The sequence below is a fragment of the Hippoglossus stenolepis genome, chromosome 13 (genome assembly GCF_022539355.2).
Source record: "Hippoglossus stenolepis isolate QCI-W04-F060 chromosome 13, HSTE1.2, whole genome shotgun sequence".
Classification (NCBI taxonomy): Eukaryota; Metazoa; Chordata; class Actinopteri; order Pleuronectiformes; family Pleuronectidae; genus Hippoglossus; species Hippoglossus stenolepis.
Genome location: NC_061495.1, coordinates 6368370 through 6393446, shown reverse-complemented (window position 1 = coordinate 6393446; position 25077 = coordinate 6368370). Strand labels below are relative to the sequence as shown.

The window sequence follows — 25077 nt, the reverse complement described above, 5'->3', positions numbered from 1 at the left end:
GTTTATCATAAATATCATTGAAATTATTCATGTATTAATAATCGCTAAACAACATTAAAAGGAAATGAATAAGAGATATGATAATAAATATGCAATACAACAAGTGAAAACCTTACATATTCCACGCCTCAGGTTCTCCACCATTCTTGCTCCGCTTCCGTCTTTCCCACTATCAATTTTTTTCATTTACCCCCCCGAGGCACTACATAACCCACCTTAATATACAGACTACATATACATTTGCTCACCTCCTTCACTCCATCACTCAGTCTTACCAGTATAAGCACTGCTTTAAGAGTGTCAGAGTTCAGGTGAGGTCGCACCAAACCCCTTCGGTTTATGTTCATCCATTCCTCTTCCTCCTATCCACCACTCTGTTTGATTATGGTCTGGACAGCTCGTATGGCACACCCAAGAATTCTCCAGTTTAATCGACCCACGCCTTTCCTCTCCGCTCCCGTCTCTCCATCCATCCTTTCATCTAACCGCCAATTCCCCGATCACTTATTGCCTTAAGTGCCTTAAGAAACCGTATAAGACACCCAAGGATATATTTAGACCTTTCCTCTGCACCCCATCTCTCATCTCCATAAGAGGGTCTTGATTAGAGCCCAGTGATAATCTCAACCTTCCCTCCTTCGTGTCCTTCTCGTCATATTCCTGTAACCGCCCTCCCTCCCTCTCTCCCCACGATCTTTTCCTCATTTCAATTTTTTCCTCTGTCTGCTCCCTTCAGCTCCAGCTCCCTATCTGCATTTGATTGCATGTAATGGTGGGAGACTGAGAAGGCAAATTGGTGCTATTCAGTACAGTTCAATCTAAGCCGAGCTGCTGATTTGTCACATTCATCTGAGGCCAGCTTGGATCGGCCTAATGCTCAGGAGGAGAGGACGCTACGGGATACTCAACCGTCCTCTAAGGCCTCTGGTTTTACTGGAGCAAATGTTAATTTTGTTTCATCTGTTGGTTCGCACAAAAAACTCTTAAATATACTATTGTGTTAAGTCTTTGCTTATTCTACCTTTTCGCTGGTTTCCCAAATCTAAGGCTGGATTCAAATGTAGTTTTTCACTTCAATGAAGAGACGCTGTAGAAGAGTAGAACAAGTTGAATGTAATTTACTATAATTCACACTGTTATAACCCAGATATTAAAGACAGACTGTGGATGTTTGCTGTAAACGCCCCTTTAAAGTGGACAGCTGGCTGTGTCATGTGAACTGCTGCCACCTGCCAGTCAGTTATGCCAATCAAGTGTGTGTCTGTGTGTGTGTGTGTGTGTGCATGTAGGGTGGTAGTCGTCCTATGTTATGAATATTCATGTAGTGATAAAACACGATTGGTCACACGGTCAGATGGTTGTCATCTATTTGGCACATGGTTTCTGTGAATATTCCTCAGACACTTTGTATGTGTGTGTGTTAGTGTATGTGTGTCTGTGTGTGTGTGTGTGTGTGTCTCCATGTATTCTCTGCAAATTGATGTCAGTTGTGTGACCCTTTGTTCTTCTCTGATCTATATATCTTTCTTCCTTCTTATTCAAACAGATATGCCTGATATTGAAACAAATCTGGCAACCCTTTGCCTCGGAACATTCATATTGCACAGACACACACGCACACAAACACACACACCTACAATCATAACTCATTGGTCAACAAACATAATTGCCATGGGTTGAGAGTTTGGATCTTATGTGGTAATGTCGCCTGTGTGTGTGTGTGTGTGTGTGTGTGTGTGTGTGTGTGTGTGTGTGTGTGTGTGTGTGTCTCTGTGTTTGTGTGTGTTATTGAAAGCGAGAGACTGTTCAAATGAATATATGTAAATCTATTAGGTGCGATTGGGAGAGGACGAGGTCTACCAGACCCAGAGAGGGACAGACGCTGCTGTTGCCAGTGCATCATGTTTATGTGACTGCTGCTGGATGTATATATGCAAGTGTGCATGCTGTTCATTTGCAGAGTTAAAGCGGCGTGAATTTATGGGAATCTATGATAATAAATGCATGGTTGCCTGCCTGGTCGTAATCATGCACTGCTGTACCCACCTCCATCTTGTCCTGCTCCATGTGGTGTGTGTGTCTGTGTGGGCTTTTGTGTATCTGTTCATATGTGTACGTGTGTGTTTGCTGACTGTCTACCGCATAATCTACTTTCAAAAGAAACTTTTATTTAGAATGTATGTTTACCCAAGCAAAAATTTAAAATCAAAGAGCAACGTAATTGGACGCAGCCACAAAACCCCCCCAAAAAACAAAAAAAGAACTGTTACAATTAGAGCACGATCCTCTTTGAACGTTAAGTCTGTTCTCTTTCGTTTTGACCTCTTATTGATGTCTATAATCACACTTTCCCCCATATTTGCCCCCTTTTTCCCTTCCTTCCCCTCTCTCCACTCTCCACCTGGTCATAATGCAGTGCCTCTGTTAGACTTAAAGTGCTCCATCATTGGGACTATTAGCCCATCTGACGGTGGGGCCCATTAGGGCTGACTAGCTCCACTGTGGGGTCTATTATGGTTGAGTTCCATGCTAGGCCTATTAGCCCAGGTCTGTTCAAACTGTAGACTGTACCTGTGTGTGTGTGTGTGTGTGTGTGTGTGTGTGTGTGTGTGTGTGTGTGTGTGTGTGTGTGTGTGTGTGTGTGTGTGTGTGGTGTGTGTGTGTGTGTGGATGAGAGGGCTGATGGTAGAAAATGGACTTGTTGCTGCGCTCCCTGTGATTAGCTGGAGACTTTCTGTTCGGTGGAGCTCTCCATTAAATCAAAAATCATCTCCAAATAGAATGAGTGTGTTTCAGGATCGTGAAAGTGGATGGAAATGTTGTATGTGGGCATGTGTCTGTTCACACCGAAGACTGCATGAAAGGATGGACTAAATGACAGCTCCCCAAAAGTAAAGCCAAAGGGTCTTGATCGCCCCCTAATGGCTGGCTGCAGTGTAGGTCATAAACCAAGCCTCCGACACTCCTCCATGTTAGTGGATGGGGCATGGACCTCATAAAAGTAAAAGTACACATCAAATAATTTATTTGTTTCTGGCATTTTTTTAGATATTTTTTCATTTTTCCAGCATGTTTAGTTTTCATTTTCTTAATTGATGCTTTTAAAACGGTGGTGAAAAACAGGGTGAGATATCATTATTGACAGCTGACACTGACTCCTGATTGGTCGAGTGTGTTCATCGGGACCTCACTACCAAGGCTCCATCCCCTGATCGCTGCTGTGCAGACTCCAGCTCCAAATCCCCAAAATGGCTGCGTCTGAATCTGGCTTGATTGTGTGGACTTGATTTCTTGATAGTGGTCCCAGTCATCCATCTTTAATTACAGTCTCTTGTTGTCACACGTTCTCTGTAGGATAATTACATGTATTGCATTGTAGTATTGTTATTTTTTCTGAACATGACTTTTGCTTCGTCTGACATATTTCAATTTAATTTGGGAATTTAGTTTGGGGATAGGGATTTGGGTTAGGCAACGCAGAATTTCCTCAAGTTCTTGTTTCAAGTTCTTTATACAGGACAAAACCATGTGTTCTGACCAGACATCGCTGCCATTGTTTCATAATTAGCACATGCTTGAAAGGGGTGTGTGTGTTGGTTGGAGGGGGGGGCATGACACACCAGCTTCCAATCAAACATCATGACAGGAAGTCATTGGTGTGTCACTGACTATTGTCATGCCTGCCAGTCATCTGTGTGTTTGTGTGTGTGTGTGTGTGTGTGTGTATGCACGCACCAGTGAACTCTCAGCTGTGAATGTGTGTGTCTCTATACAGTGTCCATCTTCTGATATATTTCTGTGTGTGTGTGTTTGTGTGTGTTTGTGTGTGTGTGTGTGTGCTCCTTATCGTCGCTCACTTGTCAATCACCCATTCCCTCTGGGATCCGTTTGCCAATGACAGCAAAAGGAGGCGTGTGTAAGGAGTGGCAGAGGGGGCGGAGTGAGAGAAAAGCCGAAGAATAGGAAGAATGGGTGAAGTGAGAGTCACAGATGTTTGCGCTCGTTTTCCCCTCATTTGTCAGTTGGCTTTCACCTTATGGACCATTCAGAGGCACAAGTGTGAAACAGCCCCCTGCTCAATGTTCATCGTTCCAAAACAGCCTGTATGTGTAAATATTAATGCACTCTGTGTGTGTGTTGGGGGGTGGTTGTTGTTACAAGAGGTTATATGGAGACTGCCGGGGTCGGGCATTGTGTAGTATGCAAATCTTGCAGATCCGATACCATGTCTTAAAAGCATTTTAGGTTCACGCAGATGAAACTGGAAATTCCTTTCCCCCGAAGATAACTTCTTCTTCTTTACTGCTCCATAACAGCAGTTGTGCCGTACTGCCACTGACAGGTACTGTTTTTAGAGCGCAGAAGAAGAAGTGTTTTCCGGTAGTGCAGCGTCAGCCAGTGCTAGCTCAAATGTAAAATGAAAAAACTAAAAGAAAACCACTATCTCCTGATGGAAAAGCGGCGTCATACAAGTTTTTTTTAGTCATGACCGTCAAACTAAATAATAAGATGATTTTTGACATTAATTTTCCGATATTTGTTCTTCAAAGGGTTAAACCTGAACCAGGTCACACAACAATGAAGCAATCACCACTTCCATACATCATTAGTAGCATACACCTTTTAATTATATCAGTTGCTGTATTTTTATATGCAACGGTATTGGACCTGTATTCGATGTTGGCAAAGTCCAGGCATAGGAATCTGTATCTGGAAGAAACTGAGCTACAACTAAACCAAAGAGACACAGCAGTCAGGCTCAAACAGTCTCTCTGACCATCTGCGGCCATGGCACGGGAAGTGGAAGTTTCTGAAAGATGTGACATATGGACAGTGTTGACATTGATGGAGTGTTCTACTGTACCTGCTGCTGCTTGATCTGTTCTAATGGAGCTGATATTCAAAAATATATCCAAGGAGATTAGCTGGAAATGTGAGTCCTCTCACTCTCAGTCTGTGTTTTATAGCCAATAAGAAAAGATGTTTTACTTTTTACAGCAGATATTGAGGCTGTACATATTGTTTACTTCTAACTATTTGGTAACTCAACAACTTTTTCATCCGACCTTTTCCTACACAGATTGAGGTCTTAAAAGAATCTGTGCACATGTTTGTAGACACATCTTTCTCACATGCAAATGAGTGAGCCATACACTTTCCATACAGATTGTGGTGTTAGATCATGAATATTCATGTCTCGTCATTCTTTTCCCACTAATGAGGTAATGTATTCATTCTAACTGGCTGCTAATCCACTGTTCTTGTGAAATGATGCTCAAATGATAATCTTGTGATTAAGAAAAAGATCATCTTCTCTGTGTGTGTGTGTTTGTGAGTCTATGATGTGTTGTTAAAGTTACAGTTTTAAAGTTCACATTATCAACATCATCCTCATGCACATGTTACAAATTACTTTTCAGTTGGTTATATATTGTATTTTATTTTGTTTGTGTGTATTTACCTGTGCGTGCATGTCCTCATGCTGAATCGTCTCAGATGTGTTTTGTCTCTGACACCTTCTGTCCTCGCTCTGACAGCAGTGGCAGCAGAAAGGACCTTTTTTTACTCAGTATTTGATTATTCCTTTGTCCTGCCATGTTGTGATGTCTCCAGTGTGTAGCCCTCTGTTTCTTATTCTTTTACCCTCACTCACAAAAGGGCCACTTGCACACAGGAAACCAAATACACTGAAACTGTTGTTCAGTATTCAGAGAAAACTTAGTACCCTCCTGGTCAGTATATCACTAAAATGAGGCACCTTTTTATTTTTGCAACAATTATGAATATGAGCATTTCAGTAGTCGACAAGTGTGTGTGAGCATGTGTGTGTGTGGATACCTGCTCTGAGCCTGTAGATATCTGGTGATACCCGATATGATGAGATGATGGGCTGTGTCAGGTTTGCACAAAACATTTGTGTCTGTCACATTGGCTGGGCAGATTTTTTTTTCTGTAATTGGGGAAAACAGACCATTTACAATGTATGTCAGGGACAGAGAAACAATCTCAGTGCAGATTATATTAACTTCATCGGGCCTGTGTCGGGTTTGGACAAAGAAAACGTTGCATTTTGGATTCGTGTAAGGCTCGGATCAGACAGAGATGCTGCCTGAGCCGCTCTCCAGTGTGTGTGTGTGTGTGAGTGTCCATGTGGATAGACCAATAATAGCATTATCAAGAGGATCTGGAGAGAGAGAGTATAACCAATTAACCTCTATTTGTCCATTATCTTTGTACATCTCTTTCCTCCATTTATATCTCCCTCACAGATCTTTGTACATCTATGTTGCCGCTACATGTAGGTAACCCTTCCATGCCTTGTTGAAATCAGTCCCCACTGTGAGGTATAAGAGAGGAAATGGGCATGACTGCATAGAGGAGAGGAGAGAAAGGCACGATAGAGGTTAAGGGTAGTGAGAGAAGTCTTAGAGAGCAGTGGGAAATGAGCAAAAATGTCAAATGAGATGTTGAGATGAAGGGGTGAAGGCAGGGTGAGTTGTGGGTAGAGAGAGAAACGAGTGTAATGAGAGTAGAGAAAGAGGCTGAGAGGGAGGTGAAGGTAAGGAAGAATAAAGTTGACAGAGGGGTAAGTGAAGGTAAGAGAGAAAGTTGAAGGAAGGGATAAGCCTCTAACACTGTAGGTAGCAGTAATTAGAGCGAGGCTTGTCCCCTGTGAGGCAAACACACACACACACACACACACACGCTTAGCCTTTCATTGCCCATTGAGTCAAATAGGCTTTTATACCCCCCCAGTCCACATTAAGCATTTCAATGAAACTTATTAGCTCAACACTAATGTCCCTTCATGTTTCTAACTACTCCAATGCGCAGACATGCATATGCTAAAACATTCACTCACAAAATCACTGAGTTTCCACAAAGTCACCAGAAGTGGTAAACAGAACAGCAGACGAGAGACTGTAACATCAATAAATCCAGTGAATAAATAAAACATAAGGCATGTTATAAGGTCACAGTTTGCCGGTTGGACATATTAACTATTTAGGAGCGTTGACTGTCCCAATTAACCACATCCTACTCACCACAAAGCTGCTGGGCTGTAAAAAGATCCTCAGTCGAAGAGAAAATACTGACAAGAGGAGACAGTGAGGGGAAAGAAGGCAGAAATTAAATAGCATTAACCACAAGCCAATGCTGGCAACGGTCTAGCAGTGGCAGCAGTGTAGACTAAAAGACTGTGTTCATCTATGGCAGCGAAACAATCAACTGGAAGTGGTATCTTAAGCTGTTTTCAGACATGACCTGCGGATAAAGTCCAGAGAATCGGATCTGGACTTTATCCGTATTTTGCCTTTCACACAATCACAAAGCAGCGGGTGGTTCTCTGCACAGACTCTTTCTGACGTTTCTGATGTTTGTATCACTGTTTGTCTGTTTCCAGATTTGGGAAGAAAAAGGAGGAGAAGAAGGAGGCGAAAGCTGCTCTGCAGCGACAGAAGTCTGACATCCTGAGTGATCATGAGTTTGAGAGGATGAAGGAGGAGAGAGAAAGGTGAGGAACCCTCTGGTCTTGAGATGATGATAATTTATTTTGTGGTCAGCCTCAGATTCTGTGTAGTTGTTGTGTCTTTTCTTGGTGTAGAAAATGATGTCACTCTTTTTCTGTTTTCCTCCTCCATCAAAGACGATTGATCGCCCATCTTCCTCATTGAACCCTCGGAAACTGCTTCATTAACACCTCTGCCATTATTTCTCCTGCTCTGCATTTAATTTGTTCCGTTCCCTCAATTCGTTCGATCCCTCTCTACTTCTCATTTCATTCCTGAGCTCTTTACTCATGGTGCCCTTTGGAGCCATTCATTAAATTATGTTTCTTATGCAAAAGCAAACATTGAATATACAGTGAAAATAAAGATTTATTAAAAATATTTCCGTAATATTTGTTGTCCTAACCATCTCTCCATTTGTCTGTCAGAATTGAGGCAGGTCACCCTGAGCTGCGAGAGCCCCAGTCGAGAGACCAGCAAGGTGGCGGGTCCACGTATCCAGATGTTGAGGATGATGAAGCGGATCCCAACTACGCCAGAATACAAAACTTCAGGGATCGAGAGATGGGTCCAGTTCCGCAGCAACTGAGTCAGGCGCCTCCCTACAATACAATTCAGCACAGCCATGCTCACGCTGCTTCCCCGCAAAACCCCTCTGCCTTTCCCGGACATGGAAATCATGCTAACGACCCCGGAGCCGTCCCTGATGATGACCACATTGACAGGCTGTATGCCAAGGTCAATAAACCGAGGGCAGCTGGGTCTGCCTCTCCTCCTGCGCCTGCCGCTGTCAATGACAGGTAAGGCACCGTGACCTTCTCTGGATATAATAGTCTGCAAAAGGCAGTGGCCTCTCATTTTTTAAGGGTGGGAGATGTTAAAGCTAGGGTTGGTAATCCTGGAGAAACTAGCAATATATACCTCAGCCTCCCATCAGCCCTCTCGTCAAAGCTACGCCCCCTAAACACTTGAACAGGCACCGCCTCACAACTGCTAGAAGACGACACAAAGAGTTTCAGAAACAAATTACCAACCCTGGCTTTATTGTGATACGACAGTTTAACATGGTTCAGTAGTTTGACACAGTGTCAGTATTGGTGCATTTCTTTTTTTAAATTTAGTTTACTATTGACCAGGAACCCTCTAAATTAACTGGGGCGCTCTCCTGAAGCCTGGTTCCAAGGTGATCTCCCGGGTGCCCTGTCAGGTTAAGCACCCAAAGATAACAGCATTGTCTCTATGTGGGCTCACCTACCACACGGACCGGTGTTGAGATGAAGTGGGCTGCCAGCCAGGTGTCAGAAGCCGACTGTGGAACATAGAACGTGCCCAACAAACTGTCAAATATAAATACCCCCACTCTCCCTTCTTTGAAACCCACCTTCAACAACAACCACCCCCATCCCACCTATCCCTCTTCAGTTTTGCAGTGTATTATCTTGCTGATGCTTCATATTTCTTTCTACCTTCCCTCACCTACTCCTGTCTAAATCAAGTATTTCTGCCAGAGGCCGAGTGTGTGTGTGTGTGTGTGTGTGTGTGAGAGAGAGAGCAAAATAGAGATGGCGGTAGACAGACAATAAGAAAAGATTGAATTGTTTGTGCTTGCTTTGAGCTTCAGTATGAGCACATGTGTACTCAAATCCCCTCGAGCATGTGTGTGTGTGTGTGTGTGTGTGTGTGTGTGTGTGTGTGTGTGTGTGTGTGTGTGTGTGTGTGTGTGTGTGTGTGTGTGTGTGTGTGTGTGTGTGTGTGTCTCACTTTCTTTTGAATATATCTCCCAGTACTCTACACACACACTGAGCAAGTACCTTATTTCTGTACCTGTCTTCGATTGAGGGAGTAAACCTGTTTGATGGACAGTAACAGGCTTCATATACAGACGTTGTGCGTTTTGTGTGTAATTATGCAGACGCCCGACCTTGACTTTTCGAGAATACTTCTTCAAGAATATCATCAAATGTGCATTGCTCATGCGATGGGACCCTGTACACTTTTAACCTTAGTTTAGTTTTCACCGATCTAAGACAACACAATGGCAGGTTCTCTAACATTTTGCATGTACACAATTCCATAGTTACAAATGCTTCTTTTTAATAGAAGTGTACTTGATATCAATTGTTGTCACATTGCTAATCTGTGTCTGTTTAGTTTAATTCATCCAGTTTTTAATTAGTAAATCTTTCCTTCCAACAAGTTGTAAAATGTCTTTATTTTGGAAACTTATATCCATGACCACAGCAGTACTGGCAAATAGCACTGTTCATTTATCACCACTTCCTGAAACCTGATGATGCAGACAGAACGAAATGCAGGTATTGGCTGACAGTTATCGATGGTGCCAGGGAAGAAGGTAGTGTGTCAGCGGTGTCTGTGTGCGCCCGCTCTGTGTTACTGTTGCGCCAAGGGAGGCAAGAGCCGTGGTGTGCATATGGGAGTCGGAGATAAACCAAATCGCAGAGGACTCCCTTCCATCAGCACCTCACAAAGCAATGAGCCACACCGATTTACACACACACACACACACACACACACGGACACACACACACGGACACAGACACACAAACAGAAGAAGAACTTACTGCCCACAAATAAAGTTGTGTGTGAATGCAAACTGAAAACAAGAGTTGGTGTGAAAACAAGACATGGATATCAAAAGTGGCTCAAAAAAGCCAAACAATGAAACTTTGTAAAACACTATTGGCTGATATTCAACTGGCCCGTCTAACTGCCTAGTTTTTATTTAGGCCCATTCAGGTACAGCTTAACAAATACCCAGTTAGTTTAGACAGTGGAAATAGATATCATCATAATATCAATCATGTAAAAACATATCCAAGTCGATCAATATACTATATAAGACTGAAGACTTTATGTCTTATATTTCTCAGATATTGTTCCATACATTACCTGAAAAATGGGAAATACACACAAATTGGGAGTAAGGGTGTTTTTATATTTTTTATTACTCATATTACAAAAAAGAGCAATGAAATCATCACTTAATCACACAATAAAGAACCAGCTAATGACCTGTTTACAAAGTTACAGATATTAAAATCTTAATGATTTAGTTGATTATAGAATAGGACAAATAATATATAGCGTGCACACATGCTTGTGTTTAAAAAGATGGGGCAAGGACTAATATGAAAAATAGAGGCATTTCAATAAAAGGGATGAAACTATGGAACAATCTTGAGGATGAGTTGAAAGCATTTAAAAGAATGAACATTATCTAAAGATTGTTTAAAAATAGAGATTTCGAAAAATATGAACTTTGATAATTGAAAATATGACAAATACATTTCTGTGATATCGACTTAGGCTTCATGCAGTTGTGTGTGTTTTTTTTCTCAGTAGTGCTACCTGTCGTTAATCTCTGGTCACCGACTGTCAGGGACACACAGTGGAGCTGCATCTGTATCAGCTATTTTCTATTGCCTCTGCGTGCCCATGCAGTGAGACGGCTCGTAAACGCAGACAGCGAGCTCTCATATCTGCAGGTGTCTCTGTGGTACGTGTGCAATGAAAAGAATCAAAACAAGAGGAAGTCAGTGGAAGCACCTGCTGAAAATAAGGCCTGGAGTCTGTTTAAAACTGATGAACCTCAGCAGAGGAGCAACATTTAACAACAGTGATGAAGATGAGAGCAGATGAACAGATGATGCTCGGGTGCATGTTTGGTCGCCGGGACATTTTTGACCACTATGTGCGCTTGTTGGCTGTCCAATAGTCCAGCCCATTATTTTGTAGAAGATATATATATATATATTTAGATCTTAAAGTATAGTCAGTCATATTCTCCAGCATATATGTGTACGCTCGTGTGCTTGGCTGCATCTATGTGCATCTCCGTGTCTATATGTGAGAGTTATTGGATTTTCTATCGTCGGTTGTTTGATTTAAACAGCTCTATTATGGACAGACAGTTATTTAACCACACACCGTACAGTGATATATCACACCGTCTGCTTCTCAACTAGCCCAGCACCTTTAATTCTAAAGGGCACAGCCAGCTTAATTCCTTATGCATGGCAGAGTTTAAGGCAGAGTCATTTAGTAAACCAATCACACACATGCACACTCACACTCACACACACACACGCTTATACACACATGCACACACTCACACACACACTGGGAGAGACAGAGAGAAAAAGGTTGCACACACAAAAGCATGACTGTGTTTTAGAGCAGAAGCACGGATACATTCTCTCTCATACTCACTCTTATAAACAAGACAATATTTAATTATCCATCTCCCTGGATAATATACTCCACCACTTTCCGTCTCTGTTTTTCTCCCTGCCACTCTGCTCAAAGGAAGTAACGTTGTGTCATTGTTTAGTATGATTGGAACGCTCTCCTTTTAAAGCTGAGGGTAAAATAATGTGCGTGTTTTCAGGCTGTTTTTTTATTGTTGATCAGATCTCTGAAGTCTACAGTGCAATGTTAAAACCTTTACAGTGTTTCATGTAGTTAGTTAAGTCATCAGGGGTCAAAAAGCCAGGTAAGTGTTGATGGACTGTTGCTGATGGTGTGTTCACAGCAAATGTCGCGGGTCAAAGTTCACCAGAGTTGAACTCCACGTGAAGCCACACGGTGGATTTGCTTCGCCACAGAAAGCTCATGGTGTATTCACCCCTCAGAAGTGAACAGGAGGCGAATGGTCACCACTGCAGCATTTGCGTATGTGTGACTGTTCTGTTGATGACACAATGTGATAGACACGGAATTTGCGTCATTCACATTCAAGCAGGAAAAAAAATTGTGTGACGCGATGCCACTACATGTTGAGAAATAATGATGGATCCACACACAACAGTACCAACTTCTCCAGCATTTCCACAGCAGGTACAAGAGCTTTCTTCACATCAGCCTCCTGCTCTCCTCTTCTCTGGAGGAGAACCCAGTTGTCGCAGGTTGTTTACTTGCGTTGCTGGAGTTCGTAAACATGAATGAGGGCCCAGTCACACATACGTAAATGTATCCGGGGGCGAACCTTTGCCTCCCGTTCACTTCCAATCTGTGCGAGGGAAGAGGTGAATAAAACATTGGCTTCTTGTGGCAAAACAAATCCCATCGTGGTTTCACGTGGAGTTCAACTTTGTTTAACTTTGTCCCACGGTATTCAGCTCACATTTGCATATGTGAGATCGGGCCGTGATCCTTTAGCCAAACCTACGCAACTAATGTGATGCAGAAATTCGCTTTGCATTTGATATGAACACAGCATTAATTGATTATGATTTGGACAAACAGTCATGCTGTTAGCTTCTACCCTCCTGCAGCTCCTCTGCCTCTCGTCCATGTCAGTACCACGGATCCGAAGGCCTCAGTGGCTTCTATAGGGACGGAGGTAGTAAGAGAAAAAAGGGCTCGAGCGAAGGAGCTCTTCAGAAGATTCTCAAGTAGCCCTTCTCTGCCCACCTTCTGCATGCAAACACACACACACACAAACACACCCTCTCACACACACACACACTGTAAACACTTACACACTGTCTTCCTCGCTCCCTCTCTTCCCCTCACTACAGCTGCTCCCTTCTTCTGCGCTCACACACTTAAGTGCATGTACAAAATGGGGGTAGTTACCATGTCAGATTCACACACATCCACACAGCCAGAGTCCATTTTCTGAAGTGACCACCTAAGCCTTGAATGAGTGCTGCCCTCAGCTTTCTTGAGTGGGTGCCCCTTCCCACCCTCACCCAACCACCACCACCACTGTGCCCCTCACAGGTTACCATAACAACCACAACCTCTGGCACTCCACCAATTAGAAAACAATCAGCCTGGAGAGACCAGAGTGGGGTGAGCTGGAGAGAGGGATGGAGAGAGGGGGAGAGAGGGGGAGAGAGGGACTGTTGCACATGCTGAGCAGAGAAGACAACATGAAAAGAAAGAAAAAAGGGAATTTGGTTAACATCTTACAAGGAGAACGCACAGCTCCTCCTTATCTCAGACGACTAATAAGAGTACAAATTATCATGAATTATATTATTATAATAATAAGCCTTTGCTCATGATGCTGCTTGTCCTGAGACAGTGTCGGGCGAGGATGTGCGCGATGGATTGGTCACTGCGTTCACCATCTGTGAAATTGACACGACTGACTCAATGACTCAAGCTTGAGGCACGGTGACTGGGTGCAATCTGTTCTGAAACGATAGGTGTCGCAGCCGAGAAAAAAATAAAGAAGAAACGGTTCTGGTTCTGGTTTGTTTCCTCCTGGAGCACCAGCTTTGGGCTTGTACACGTTTATTTGCCTTGAAAAACTGGTAGTTTCCTACCCCCTCTGCCATCTCCCTCCAGGACACATCAGAATATCTCTCCGTATCTGATATCTGATCCCTTGTAAATCAGAGATGTCTGTAGAGACGGGCCTGTTAGCAGACTTAAGCCTCCACCTCAAATCCATGTGGCACTAGCCGCACCACGCACACCAAGATACAAACGTTGGGAGGTGCCCAGCCCGCTGAGATGACGTCGCACGCCAGGAGGGGATGGAGAGCATAAACCCAAGCTTTAGAGAATCCTGTTAATTCGACCCTGTGGTCAGGATTAAACCTGCAGCATGTACTGTTATTATAGGCTATGATTTATGTAGTGTTTTTATGTGAAGGAACTCTAAAGATTGTAGATTATCTGTTGCCAGTGCAGTCGTTGTATTAAGCTAAATAAACCTCTTCTGGAATGATGCAGTGTTTCCACTTAGAGAACAGACAAAGTTCCTGCTCTGCCGTCCCCCCCCCTCCTTGTTGTTGTTGCTCCATTTGTATTTGTTTTGGGTTCGCTTGACTAAAGAGGATAAACATGTTGGAAGTGATTTTTGCCATTGGCTTTCACCCGTCCCACCATCTGCCACTGCGAGAAACTCTGCAAACTTTTGCTGTTTGTGCTGGAAGAGCAGCCGTCCTCTTACTGCTTTGTATCGTACACTAATACGCTTTCCTTCTGTTGAGCAATCCACCAGATTTCCTTGTAAATGTTACCCAATTAAAAACACAGCGTTGCAGTTGCTCGGCTTCTCGGTGACATTTATATCACAAACACTGGATTGATGACATGCTATGTAAAGACACATGGATTATAATTTACACAGCTGTAACATCTGCTGTAATGTCCCAAACTTATTGAAGCGTTAATGTATAGATTGTTATAGCCTTGTGAATGTGTGACTGTGAACAACGTACACTCCCAAAATGTGCGTTAAGAGTCTGGAAGGAAGACACACAGAGACATGGAGGGAGTTCATACAGGAAAGAGAGATGAGCTTTTAGCTTTGCTTGGCCAGTCACTGGAGAGGCTTTCTGTCCTCCATGTTAATTAATCAGACGTTCTCTCAGCTTATTGAGTGCCACATAGACACAAAGACACACACGCACACACACACACACACACTTTCGGGGCTGCCAGGTTGTTCAGTGCAAGCGCTGTTTTCCACATCACTTTTTCTATGTAGATAATTAGTCTAGGTGGGGTGGAGCGGAGCTTTAGGTGTGTGTGTGTGTGTGTGTGTGTGTGTGTGTGTGTGCGTGTGCGTGTGTGTGTGTGTGTGTGTCAGTTCGCAGAACACTGAACTGAACAATCAGTTACCATTGCCATTGTCGTGAATGCTTGTTGTTGTCACTTGCGTTGCAGCCACTGCTGCTACAGAGCACTGGTCACCTCTTTATTCAAAGTTTATTAATATTGCACAGACTGTGTTCAAATTACACCAGATCCGACACTACTCTTTCTTAGGCCCTTTACAATGCACATGCAAAGTGTGAAGCGGATTGACAGGTCTAGAGATAACCGATTCAGACACACAGACAGAGATTTCTGGAACTAGTGGATGGATAAAGCCAAACTTTCCCTAATCTCAGTCAACTTTTTTTTACCTGCAGCATATTTAAAGTCTCATTTATAAATGTGGGTACAAAGAATATAGCATTGTTATGCAAACTCAGAAAGGAATGTGGATTTCTTTAGCTCATTTAAAATCAGAGAGAAACAAGTAGATTCAAGGACTGTGACGGATATGAGAGAGAAGTTTGGAGTGTTTTGCAGCTAAAGGGAGGTAAAGTGGAAGGTTAAGTGGGATTAGGAATAGAGGGGAAGTACGGTAGAGAAAGAAAAAGGGGGGAAAGGGGGTGAGACAGAAGAGAGGTACAGAAGGCCAGACTCGGTTCGGAGCTAAAAGAACAAATTAGTGGGTGGAAGTGCTACAGAAAAGAGGGGATTTAATTGTAAGAGCAGGAAGAGAGAGAGAGAGAGAGAGAGAGAGAGAGAGAGAGAGAGAGATACAGACAAGTGAAAATTGAGGACAACGGTGAGGAGAAAAAGAAAGAGGATAAAGAAAACGACTGAGGGTCAGTGCATGTTTAGAGCTTTAAAAAATGAAAGAGAAGAGGAATATTTGAAGGAGACAACATCGGGTCCAAATTTCTTTGGGGCTGCAAATGAGTCATGAATGGACCCAAGTAGATGCGGGGATGAGAAAAGGAGAACAGAAGAGTTATCGAGGGATTCAGAGGGGAGGAGAGGCTAAGTGGGTGTTTTGGGATAATTCGGCAGATGAAATGGGGGGGGGAACGGGGTGAAGACATGCAAAGAGAATAAGGAGGGGGTCAGTGAATTTCTTGGGCTGAAAGGGCAAACTAGACGGAGAAAAGGAGATGGGAACGTAGCAAATAAATGAAGGGAGATACTCAGAGGAAGAGGACTAAAAAAGAGAAACGAGAAGAGGTGGTGGTGGTGGTGGGGTGGGGGGGTAAAGAGTGTGTGTTTTCCGGACTCAAAAGCGTGTGATTCAGCTTGGCTAATAAGGAAAAGCTCTCAAGAGGCACTAGTCGGCTCCATCCCTTCCTCCCCCTTGCTCTCTTTCCGTCAATAGACCCTTTCTAGGTCTCTCCTTCCCCCTGTTGCACTCTCTTCCTCTCATTTATGATTTCCGCCTCTCGTATTTGCACAAGTAGTTCTCAATGAAAAAATAAATTCCATGCAAAGGACATCCGGCCGCAATGGAGCACGCACGCGGTAAAAGGACACATGGGCACATCCACTCAGGCTCTTAAAAGGACACACAAACACAACGGGCATGCTGAAAGTTTCGAGCCACAAAAGATGTACACTCATGACGGAGTTAGCTTTGGCCTTTCTCCATGTTATTTTCCATGTAAATTTGCTGTTCCTGACTTGTATCCTATACATATTTCATACAGCACGTCATTTAACTGTAATGCCCTGCAGCTTTCTATCATATAACCTCGACTACAGATGCTAATTAGCTTCATATCTAACTCTGGCTTAATTGTTGTGTTGTGCTTGGCTTCCATCAAGTTGTGTGTTTAGATAAACATTAAAGTTCATATTTGGTGCTGAAGGTTGAGCTGGCTGATTTTAGGAAAAATTCTCGGGGGTGAAATGAATGTGGTTATGAGGACTTTGTCTGAGCTTATGCTTAATGGAATATAATTAAACTACCCTGGTTGAGTCCATATATTCAACACATATTTGAATAATCAGCAAAGAAGAAGTTAAGGTCAGCTAGAGGGACTTCTCAAGGCTTTTGGATGATTAGTCCAGCTTGTATATCAATGTAACTAGAGTAAAATGGCTTCATTATATACATTTATTCTCTAGGTCTCTGCCAGTTTGTCAGTAGATCTTTTTTTATCTCTCATTTTGTGGGATTTGGTCATTTTGGTCATACTTTGCATCAACAGTCAATTAATCAGTTTAATTTGTCTTAAATCGTATACAGTGGTAGACTCAGTGCTTTACAGTAAAACATAGAGCCCATTAAATAAAATGAGAAAATATGTATTGATATTCCACACTAATAAAAATCACCCGTACAGTGTATTTATGGTCAAGTTTGCTTTTAAAAGAAGATGCAGCCGACATCAGGTCAACAGGCAGTTTGTGAATATGAAATCAATTCTATACTGTAGCTGTAGCTGCAGCCACTGAAGTGCTTTCAGCGCAGGTGTGATATATATTCTATATGTCCATTCCAATTAGCAGTGGCTGAAGGATTCTGGTTGAGCTGGAGCTATTGTTTAAACGACCTGTTTGGATATTGCCTGATATCTTAGTTTTCCCTGCACTTGTTGTCTTGTACGATGTCTACGGAGAGAAACGTCCTAAACTTTCCCAAACCTTTACCCTGATCCTTCACCTGATATCGGTTGTTTTAAAGACAAAGACAAACAGCCCGTTTTGTTGTTTATTATTACGAGGACTTGCACCAAAGATAACACAGAGAAGGCTGAGCTGGCTACACGTTCACCATGAAAAGCCACAACAACCGGAATGTGTCATGTCGGGCTGGGTGTGTTCTTTCTTGCAATTTTCTGGTTCGGGTAGAGGTGGTTAAAAGTGGATACAACATAAAGCAGGTTGAAGCAAATGTGAAGTAATTATGTGCTTTTTATTTCCACAAAATGAACTTAATCAACATAAACAAGCGAGGCAGTAGTAGTATATTCCCACGAATATGATTGTGACATTGATTTCTAATCCAATGTGTATTTTCAACATGTTTACAGCCTCACAGTCAAATCCATTAGAGGTTATGCGTTATATATAATTTTCCTAACTTTGCCTTGTGTAATGCTTTAACACGTACATGCCAGGTATCTCTGATTGGCCTGTTGAACCCTTTTTGTCGAGTATGAATCCACCTTCATCTACAGTTTGTGTGTTTGGCAGTGACATTAGGCAAAAAGACGTCCTGCCACACACACACACGACTGTTAAAGTCAAAGGAGAACGCAGAGCCAGACAGCTCGCTCTCTGAGTGTGTGCGGCCCGTTCACCACCTGTAGCGCTCCCTCTTTCTCTGCCTGTCACACACACACACGTACGCATACAGAGAAAGAAGTCTTGTCTAAATAATGTCATGCCAGATGATATTCAGTCTGTATATTAGCACACACACACACACACACACACACACACACACACACTCACTGATTGTCATGACGATTGGATGCCAGCCTCCTTTGCCACTGCGAGTGTCTCTCTTACACACGCAGCCATTTAGACAGCTAGTCTGATTAATGTCATGGCAGTCGATAGAGCGCTAATTACTCCCCGTGCTTAGACGGCGCCACGGAAAGAACAGTGTCATATCCTGTCAGCCGCATTTAAAAAACACGTGTCACTTCCTGTTAGCCTGTAGAGGAGAAGAGAGCAACAGAGCCACCTGACAGCACACGCCACACACACAACTGCAGTGTCATTACCAAGTCTTTCGTTCACTCAACCTCTCTCCCTCCTTTCTTGCCCCTGTCCCCCCCCTCTGACCCACCTGCCGGAATTGGCGATCTTTTGTTGTCAAACTTCATTAGCGGAGAAGTCGGCTAATTAGAGCCAAGCAGAAGCTTGGGAGATTAGGAGGCGGGAGATGATGGAAGGCGAGACGAGTGGGGGAAGTGGAGGCAGGGGCAGAGGAGATGGAGATGAGCAGATGATGAAGAGATTAAGATGGGGAGGAGAGATGGATGGTGTCGAGTTGGGATGGAAACGACAGCGGTGATGATTACCTGTGCAAACCGTGGAGGGGTAGGAGGAGGCGAGAGAGCGAGAAAAGGTTGAGTGGAGGTGTGAGAGATGGAAAATGGAAAGAGTGACAGAAATTTACTGCCCTTAAAAATAAATATGTGAAAAGAAAAGAGAAAGCACAGCAGAAACATCAAAATGACGGAACACACAGGATGGAGAAATGTAAAGAAAGCTCAAACCCATGTCCCCCACGTGATGGACTGTAACTCACACCGACTACTTTGTTGTGTTATTTTTAAGCAATCCCATGCGTGTGTGTGCACGTGTGTGGGTGTGAGTGTGTGGGTGTGTGTGTGTGTGCAAGCAGGCGAGTAAAACAAGAGATACAAGAGTCAGCGAGAGACAGAGATAATGTATCGACCTGCTTCAGTTGCTGTGGTCTGCTAACGATCCTCTACTCTACAACTAGACACTGGGGACTACACAGACACACACACACACACTCACACACTCACACACTCACACACACACGGACCAGCATGCATTTGTGGACATTTGGAGGGAAAAAGACAACTCCCTGTCGTCATCATCAGTCAACATTAAGCTTCATTTCCTACATCGTTCTTCCCCGATTACTATCGACTGTGGTCTGAGGCCCCGTCAGAACCCAGAGATGACACTGACCTTAGAATCATTTTTACACTTTGCTCCTTAATGAGGTCAGATGGTTGAAATACAAATTAATTCCTTCACTTTTTTAACACCATGAAGAATTATATTGCAGTTCAATTTAATTAAGCAGTCGTGTATAATTAAATTCATGATATTTGTATCCTTGACTTATCTAAAGGTCCCCGCATGTCACTTGAATAGGAAGTCGATGTTCATTTAGGCCACATCCATACAAACGTTTTGTTTGAATACAGTGTTTTCAAACTCAAACGATCTAGGCCCACACAAGCGTTATAGCCTTGTAATATTAATGCCCGTGTACACAGGATTTCCTAAATAGTAGCTAAAATGCATTATTTAACTGCACAACAGCTGTTAGCAGAGACATAAGGAAACACAACAGCAACACTTTGTAATTGAATATCCATGTTGTGTTCAACACTGGCAGCTGAGTTGTTTTCTTCTTGAAGGGTGTCATATAACAGGAGTCTCACAAAGCAGCTTAGGCTACGTTGTGACCCAAAAGAACCAATCAGCAAACGGTTGTGAGTTTCTACGTCATCGCTTCCAAATTACCACATTTTCCGCCCGTCCGGACTAAAACGCTGCCCCAGAGTTTACAAACTTCTCCGTTTTAGTGGCTCTTTCGCCCGGTTGACTTCGTGAGCTTCCACACTGCCTGCGTGAGCCGCACTGTCACAGTCATCCCTAACTCTGACATTTCTAAAGAACATTTATTGTTTGCCGCATCGATCAGCGACAGCAGGACGCAAAGTCGCACATTTTTCTACTTTCTTAAAAAAAGGGGCTGAAGAAGGCATGCATGTGTTTACAGTATGCACCATCTCTTAAGCTTTTCAATCAATTGCAGTTTGGTTTCGAGCTTTATTGATTTTCCCAAATTGCCGTCATGACTTTGTGTTTGTGCTAATGAAAGGAAATCTGACTTTTACTACTTTCTCAGAAGGTCAACAGCTCTGCAAGCCGGGCACATTTTTATCCTATTAAAGTCTTGTGTATGTAGAGGAGACTAGACTGGACGTCACATGTGTGTCACATGTATGTGTTTCATCTGTATGGGTGTCGTCTGTAGTTCTTTGGACATTTTCATTTCAGATTTATGAAACCTTCATCCGTCAGAGAGCACTACAAATATTTGCTCGACCTTTGCTTCCTCTCTGCGTCTCTCTCTCTTCCCTCTTCTTTTATAGTGCATCCATCTTTTCATCTGTCACTGTCGTCCTTTCTCTAAATCCCTAATTCATTTTTCTGATGGAGGGAAAATGCAGATAGATCTTCAGGTGCTTATGACAAATCACAGTGTTTTCTTCCAGACTGCCGCACTGGTGTTGGTTAATGGATTCGTCACATCACTGCATGGATTTGAATTATTAATTATCTTGCAAAGCCAAGTCTTAAGTCCAGGCGGGGCTGATAATAATGCCTTTCCAAGGTTTTTAGATGTAACACAAGCATTAAAGATTAAATGAATAAAACATCTGTCAGACAGTTTTGTGCTTAGTGCATTGTTTCCTGAATGGATTGTGTTGCCACAGGAATTGATAGATCTCACATTATGTCATTAGAAATTAATGGGAAATATACATGACCTTTGAACACATATTACATTTCAACCCTGCCCCAATGCCAGACTCTTATAGACGGCAAGATCCCAAAATGAATTTAAAACCAAACCAGAGAGGATATTACAGAAAGGTGTGACTTGGAAAAAAACAAGAAATTGTACCTCTTATAACCAGTCTTGTAAATATTTATAGGCTTTAATGACGAGGATGTATTCCTTTACCGCGGACGTTGATATATTTAAGGGCCCATCTCACCATGTTATTAATGGAACAGAAAGTCTTAATTATTAATAGGAGCATTATTAACAGCTATGCCGAGTTTCCCGGCCTGATTTTAAACATTTATAGAATTATTATTGGTGTGACAGAGCAAGAGCAAGAGATTGATCTCCCTGTGTGCGTGCATGTGTGTGTGCGTGTGTGTGTGCGTGTGTGTGTAGGTGAATAGGCAGAATTTTTTCCCACTGAAATAAGCCTTTGCTTTCATTTCGAAACATATGACTCATTATTGTCGGCTTTACAATCGAACTATAAAATTTGAAATGTATGACACGTATCTGAAGTCATTCCTGAAGTGGAAGTGTCAGCAGGTCATGGATACACAGTCACACTGTATCACACACAAGCACATGGACAACACCACACTATTTGGCTGCAGCCACATGAACCAAACCTTCTGTTGTTCAGTGACCACAATGGTCGTTAAAAAGTGAAGTCATGTAATTCTACTTCTTTTACAACATGTTTCTCCACAGCTAATCAATGACTTTCTCAGTTACAGAGTATGTGTGGTAATTGAGTGTGTGTTTGTGTGTGTGTATGTCCATGTTTATCATATTTATTTCTTCTTGGGCCCACCCTCTTCCTTTTATGTGGGGTCATAAATCGTATAAAATAACCTGTGTGTGTGTGTGTGTGTGTGTGTGTGTGTACATGCACGCTTAGGAGTGTTTATGTGTATGTGTCTGTGTGCATAAATGAATGTTGTGTACATTTTACTGCCTTACTCTCCCAGGCCCTCTGTCAATACATCAGACCAGAGGGTGAGGGCATGTGTGTGTGTGTGTGTGTGTGTGTGTGCGTGTGCATGTGCGTGTGTGTGTGAGCATATTTGCATGAATTGTGTATCATCTGGGCCTCCTCATGAAACAAATCATTCCTACCGTGTCGATGAACATGGAAAAGCACAGCAAAGAAGAACATGCTCAAGCTGGACTAGAGCGGAGTAAAATGTAATAGAATGTGAGAATTCAACGTTCAAATTTCACCTCAAACAAGCGATGATATAATTGTACAGAGCTGTGTAGAAAAGTGCTGTGTGTGAGCAGTGCACCAGTTTATTTCTGTCTGTCTCTGTTACGTGATGGCCTTGTGATGAGCTGCCAGTTTGCCTCAGGTGAATCTCTCTGACTGTAACATTCTGGGTCACTACAGTCGCTGTGATGCTGAACAAGGTGCTGAAGATGATATATACAGTATTGAGATGTTTTTTTAAAAAAAATACATTTTGGATCTAGAAAAGGGCTTTTTGTGTGTTTACGTTACGTGAAGGCCAACGTTGGTTCTCCTACGCATTTGGAAGGGAAGGGGTGATGCAAGTGAATTCAATTGGTTGCAATCTGCAACTTTGCCCCTAGATGTCACTAAATCCTACACACTGTACCTTTAAACCGAATAAGAGACAGGTCAAGCTACAGTAAAAAAAGCTGTGTTGGTCATGGGGTTCATTTCGCTGCGCTCTAAATCTACTCTTTGCACAGTAGATGCTGTGTTACTGCTGACACAGCTCTCTGTCTCTCCGCAGCTAGAATATTGAGCAGAAACACACCCATACACACACACACACACACACACACACACACACACACACACACACACACACACCGATCCACAGACTGACAGTAGATTGTGTCTCATGCAGTCCTAGATACAGTCTATGCTGGGCATAAATGCAGTTTTTTCTCAGTCTACTATGTGACTCCAGTACCTCCAGGGAATTTTATACCAGACACTGAATGAATGAATGAAAAGCTGGCAGTGCACTGTATACTCAGTATGTCATTCTTTTTAAATATTAAAACATTGTCATGAAAATGAATACACATAATAAAAATAAATGATAAAAGAAGACGGGGAGTAAAGAAGAAAAAAATCAAGCCAAGTCATGTTTTCTGAAACGTGAGTGTACATCAAATGTAACAGATGTGAATTGTAACGTGTGACCAGACGACATGATTTCAGAGCTGTGGATATTATACACTCATTCTGACAGATGTCGGGTTTTAAGGTTTCAAAGAGAGGTGGCCTAACTACATAAAAGAACAGATAGGGACGGGATCCGAGAAACACAAATGTGATGAAATTACATTTTGGGTAAATTAAATAGCTGGAAAAGTGTGATTTAGCATATTCAAAAAGTGCTTTTAATGTTTTAATGTTACAGTAAAGCTATTATGTTTAAGGTAGAGCAGCTCTATTAAACCCTAAGTGCTTTTGTTTTCATGAAAGTATCATTTCAGAGGAATAATTTAGTTTTGAAGAACATGCAGGTTCTTCTGTTGATGCTCACTATGCTTAGAATGAAGCTTCCATGAGTAATAATTAGGAACCCACTGACCATATGTTCTCACTGTAACGCTAGTTGTTAATCTGTTATCGACCTCAATGTTCTCACTCTGATTTTAAATTACTGCTGGTATGTGATATGATGTAATTCAATTAGTACCCTGCCGACCGTCAGCACTGTGGAATGTTTCTGTCAGGCAGACTTGTGACGCATTTTATTCTTAGCTTATCTGTTTATTCGGTCATTGTGTATAGACACTGAATCACTGAAAGGCATGTCTGAGAGAAAGACACACACACACATACACACACACACACAAAATCAATGCTAATGGACAAAAGCAATTATTTTCTTAAAGGAAATTATGCTTTCATGAGTTCCTTATATGTTTTCTTTAATTGTTTTGTGTTGAGCATGTGTATGAGTTAGTCAGTATGTGTTTGTGTCTTTGTGTTGTGTGCATGATGACTGGCTCTTGTCTTATAAGTGTTTTCTGAGCATCTTCACAGTCTCTCACCTGGACCAAGACCCCTTGAATATCCTAAGCATTGGTCCAGGATTTACTCAACCTCACTCTAGCTTAAAACTACCACTAAATCTTACCAAAGTGTAGGTGAAAATAGGTGGAATAAGATTTTCAGTTGTTACAAAACTGGGCATGTCCAGTTTCACAGGAACAGGTTGACACTACACAATGCCTGGGTAGAAAAAGCAGAGAGTGGGTTGCTATGTTTCAGACGTTTCATGAAGCCTGATGTCTCATCAATGTGTTTTTCCTCCTTCCACCAACTTCGTTCATGAAATATCACGCTGCAATTCTAATGATGTATACGGGAACATATGTGTATGATATGGTTTTCCATATTTCCATTATGTGTGGGTGAGTGAATATGTGTGTGTGTGTGTGTGTGTGTGTGTGTGTGTGTGTGTGTGTGTGTGTGTGTGTGTGTGTGTGTGTGTGTGTGACTCACAAGGGTGCCCAGGGTTCAGTGCTGTTGATATGCTGCGTATTTCCTCTGTTGACAGAGAGAAAGAATATTCATAGAATGATTGATGTTTCTGTTTCCCTGTCTCTTGGTGAAGCAGATATAGATGTAGGCTGTCAGAACTATTAGGAGGCAGATTGTTGTGCATGTATTTAAACAATAATCATTCCTGCAGCCAGTTCTCACAATTACATTTTTGTTTCTATGAATATTTGTGTGCGCGTGGTTGTGTGCAGCTACCTTACTCTTTCTGTTTG

The 25077-nt window shown here is 42.5% G+C and overlaps 1 protein-coding gene across 4 annotated transcripts in view; it reads left to right on the top strand.

Moving 5' to 3' along the window:
• The window catches only part of pard3bb (par-3 family cell polarity regulator beta b), a 198518-nt gene that overhangs the window by 123022 nt on the left and 50419 nt on the right, over nucleotides 1–25077 (top strand). For all 4 annotated transcript variants that reach the window (XM_035174412.2, XM_035174410.2, XM_035174411.2 and 1 more), the window contains exons 21-22: nucleotides 7406–7516; nucleotides 7940–8311. In XM_035174412.2, coding sequence (XP_035030303.2) covers nucleotides 7406–7516; nucleotides 7940–8311 — 483 coding nt within the window. The remainder of the gene's footprint in view (nucleotides 1–7405; nucleotides 7517–7939; nucleotides 8312–25077) is intronic.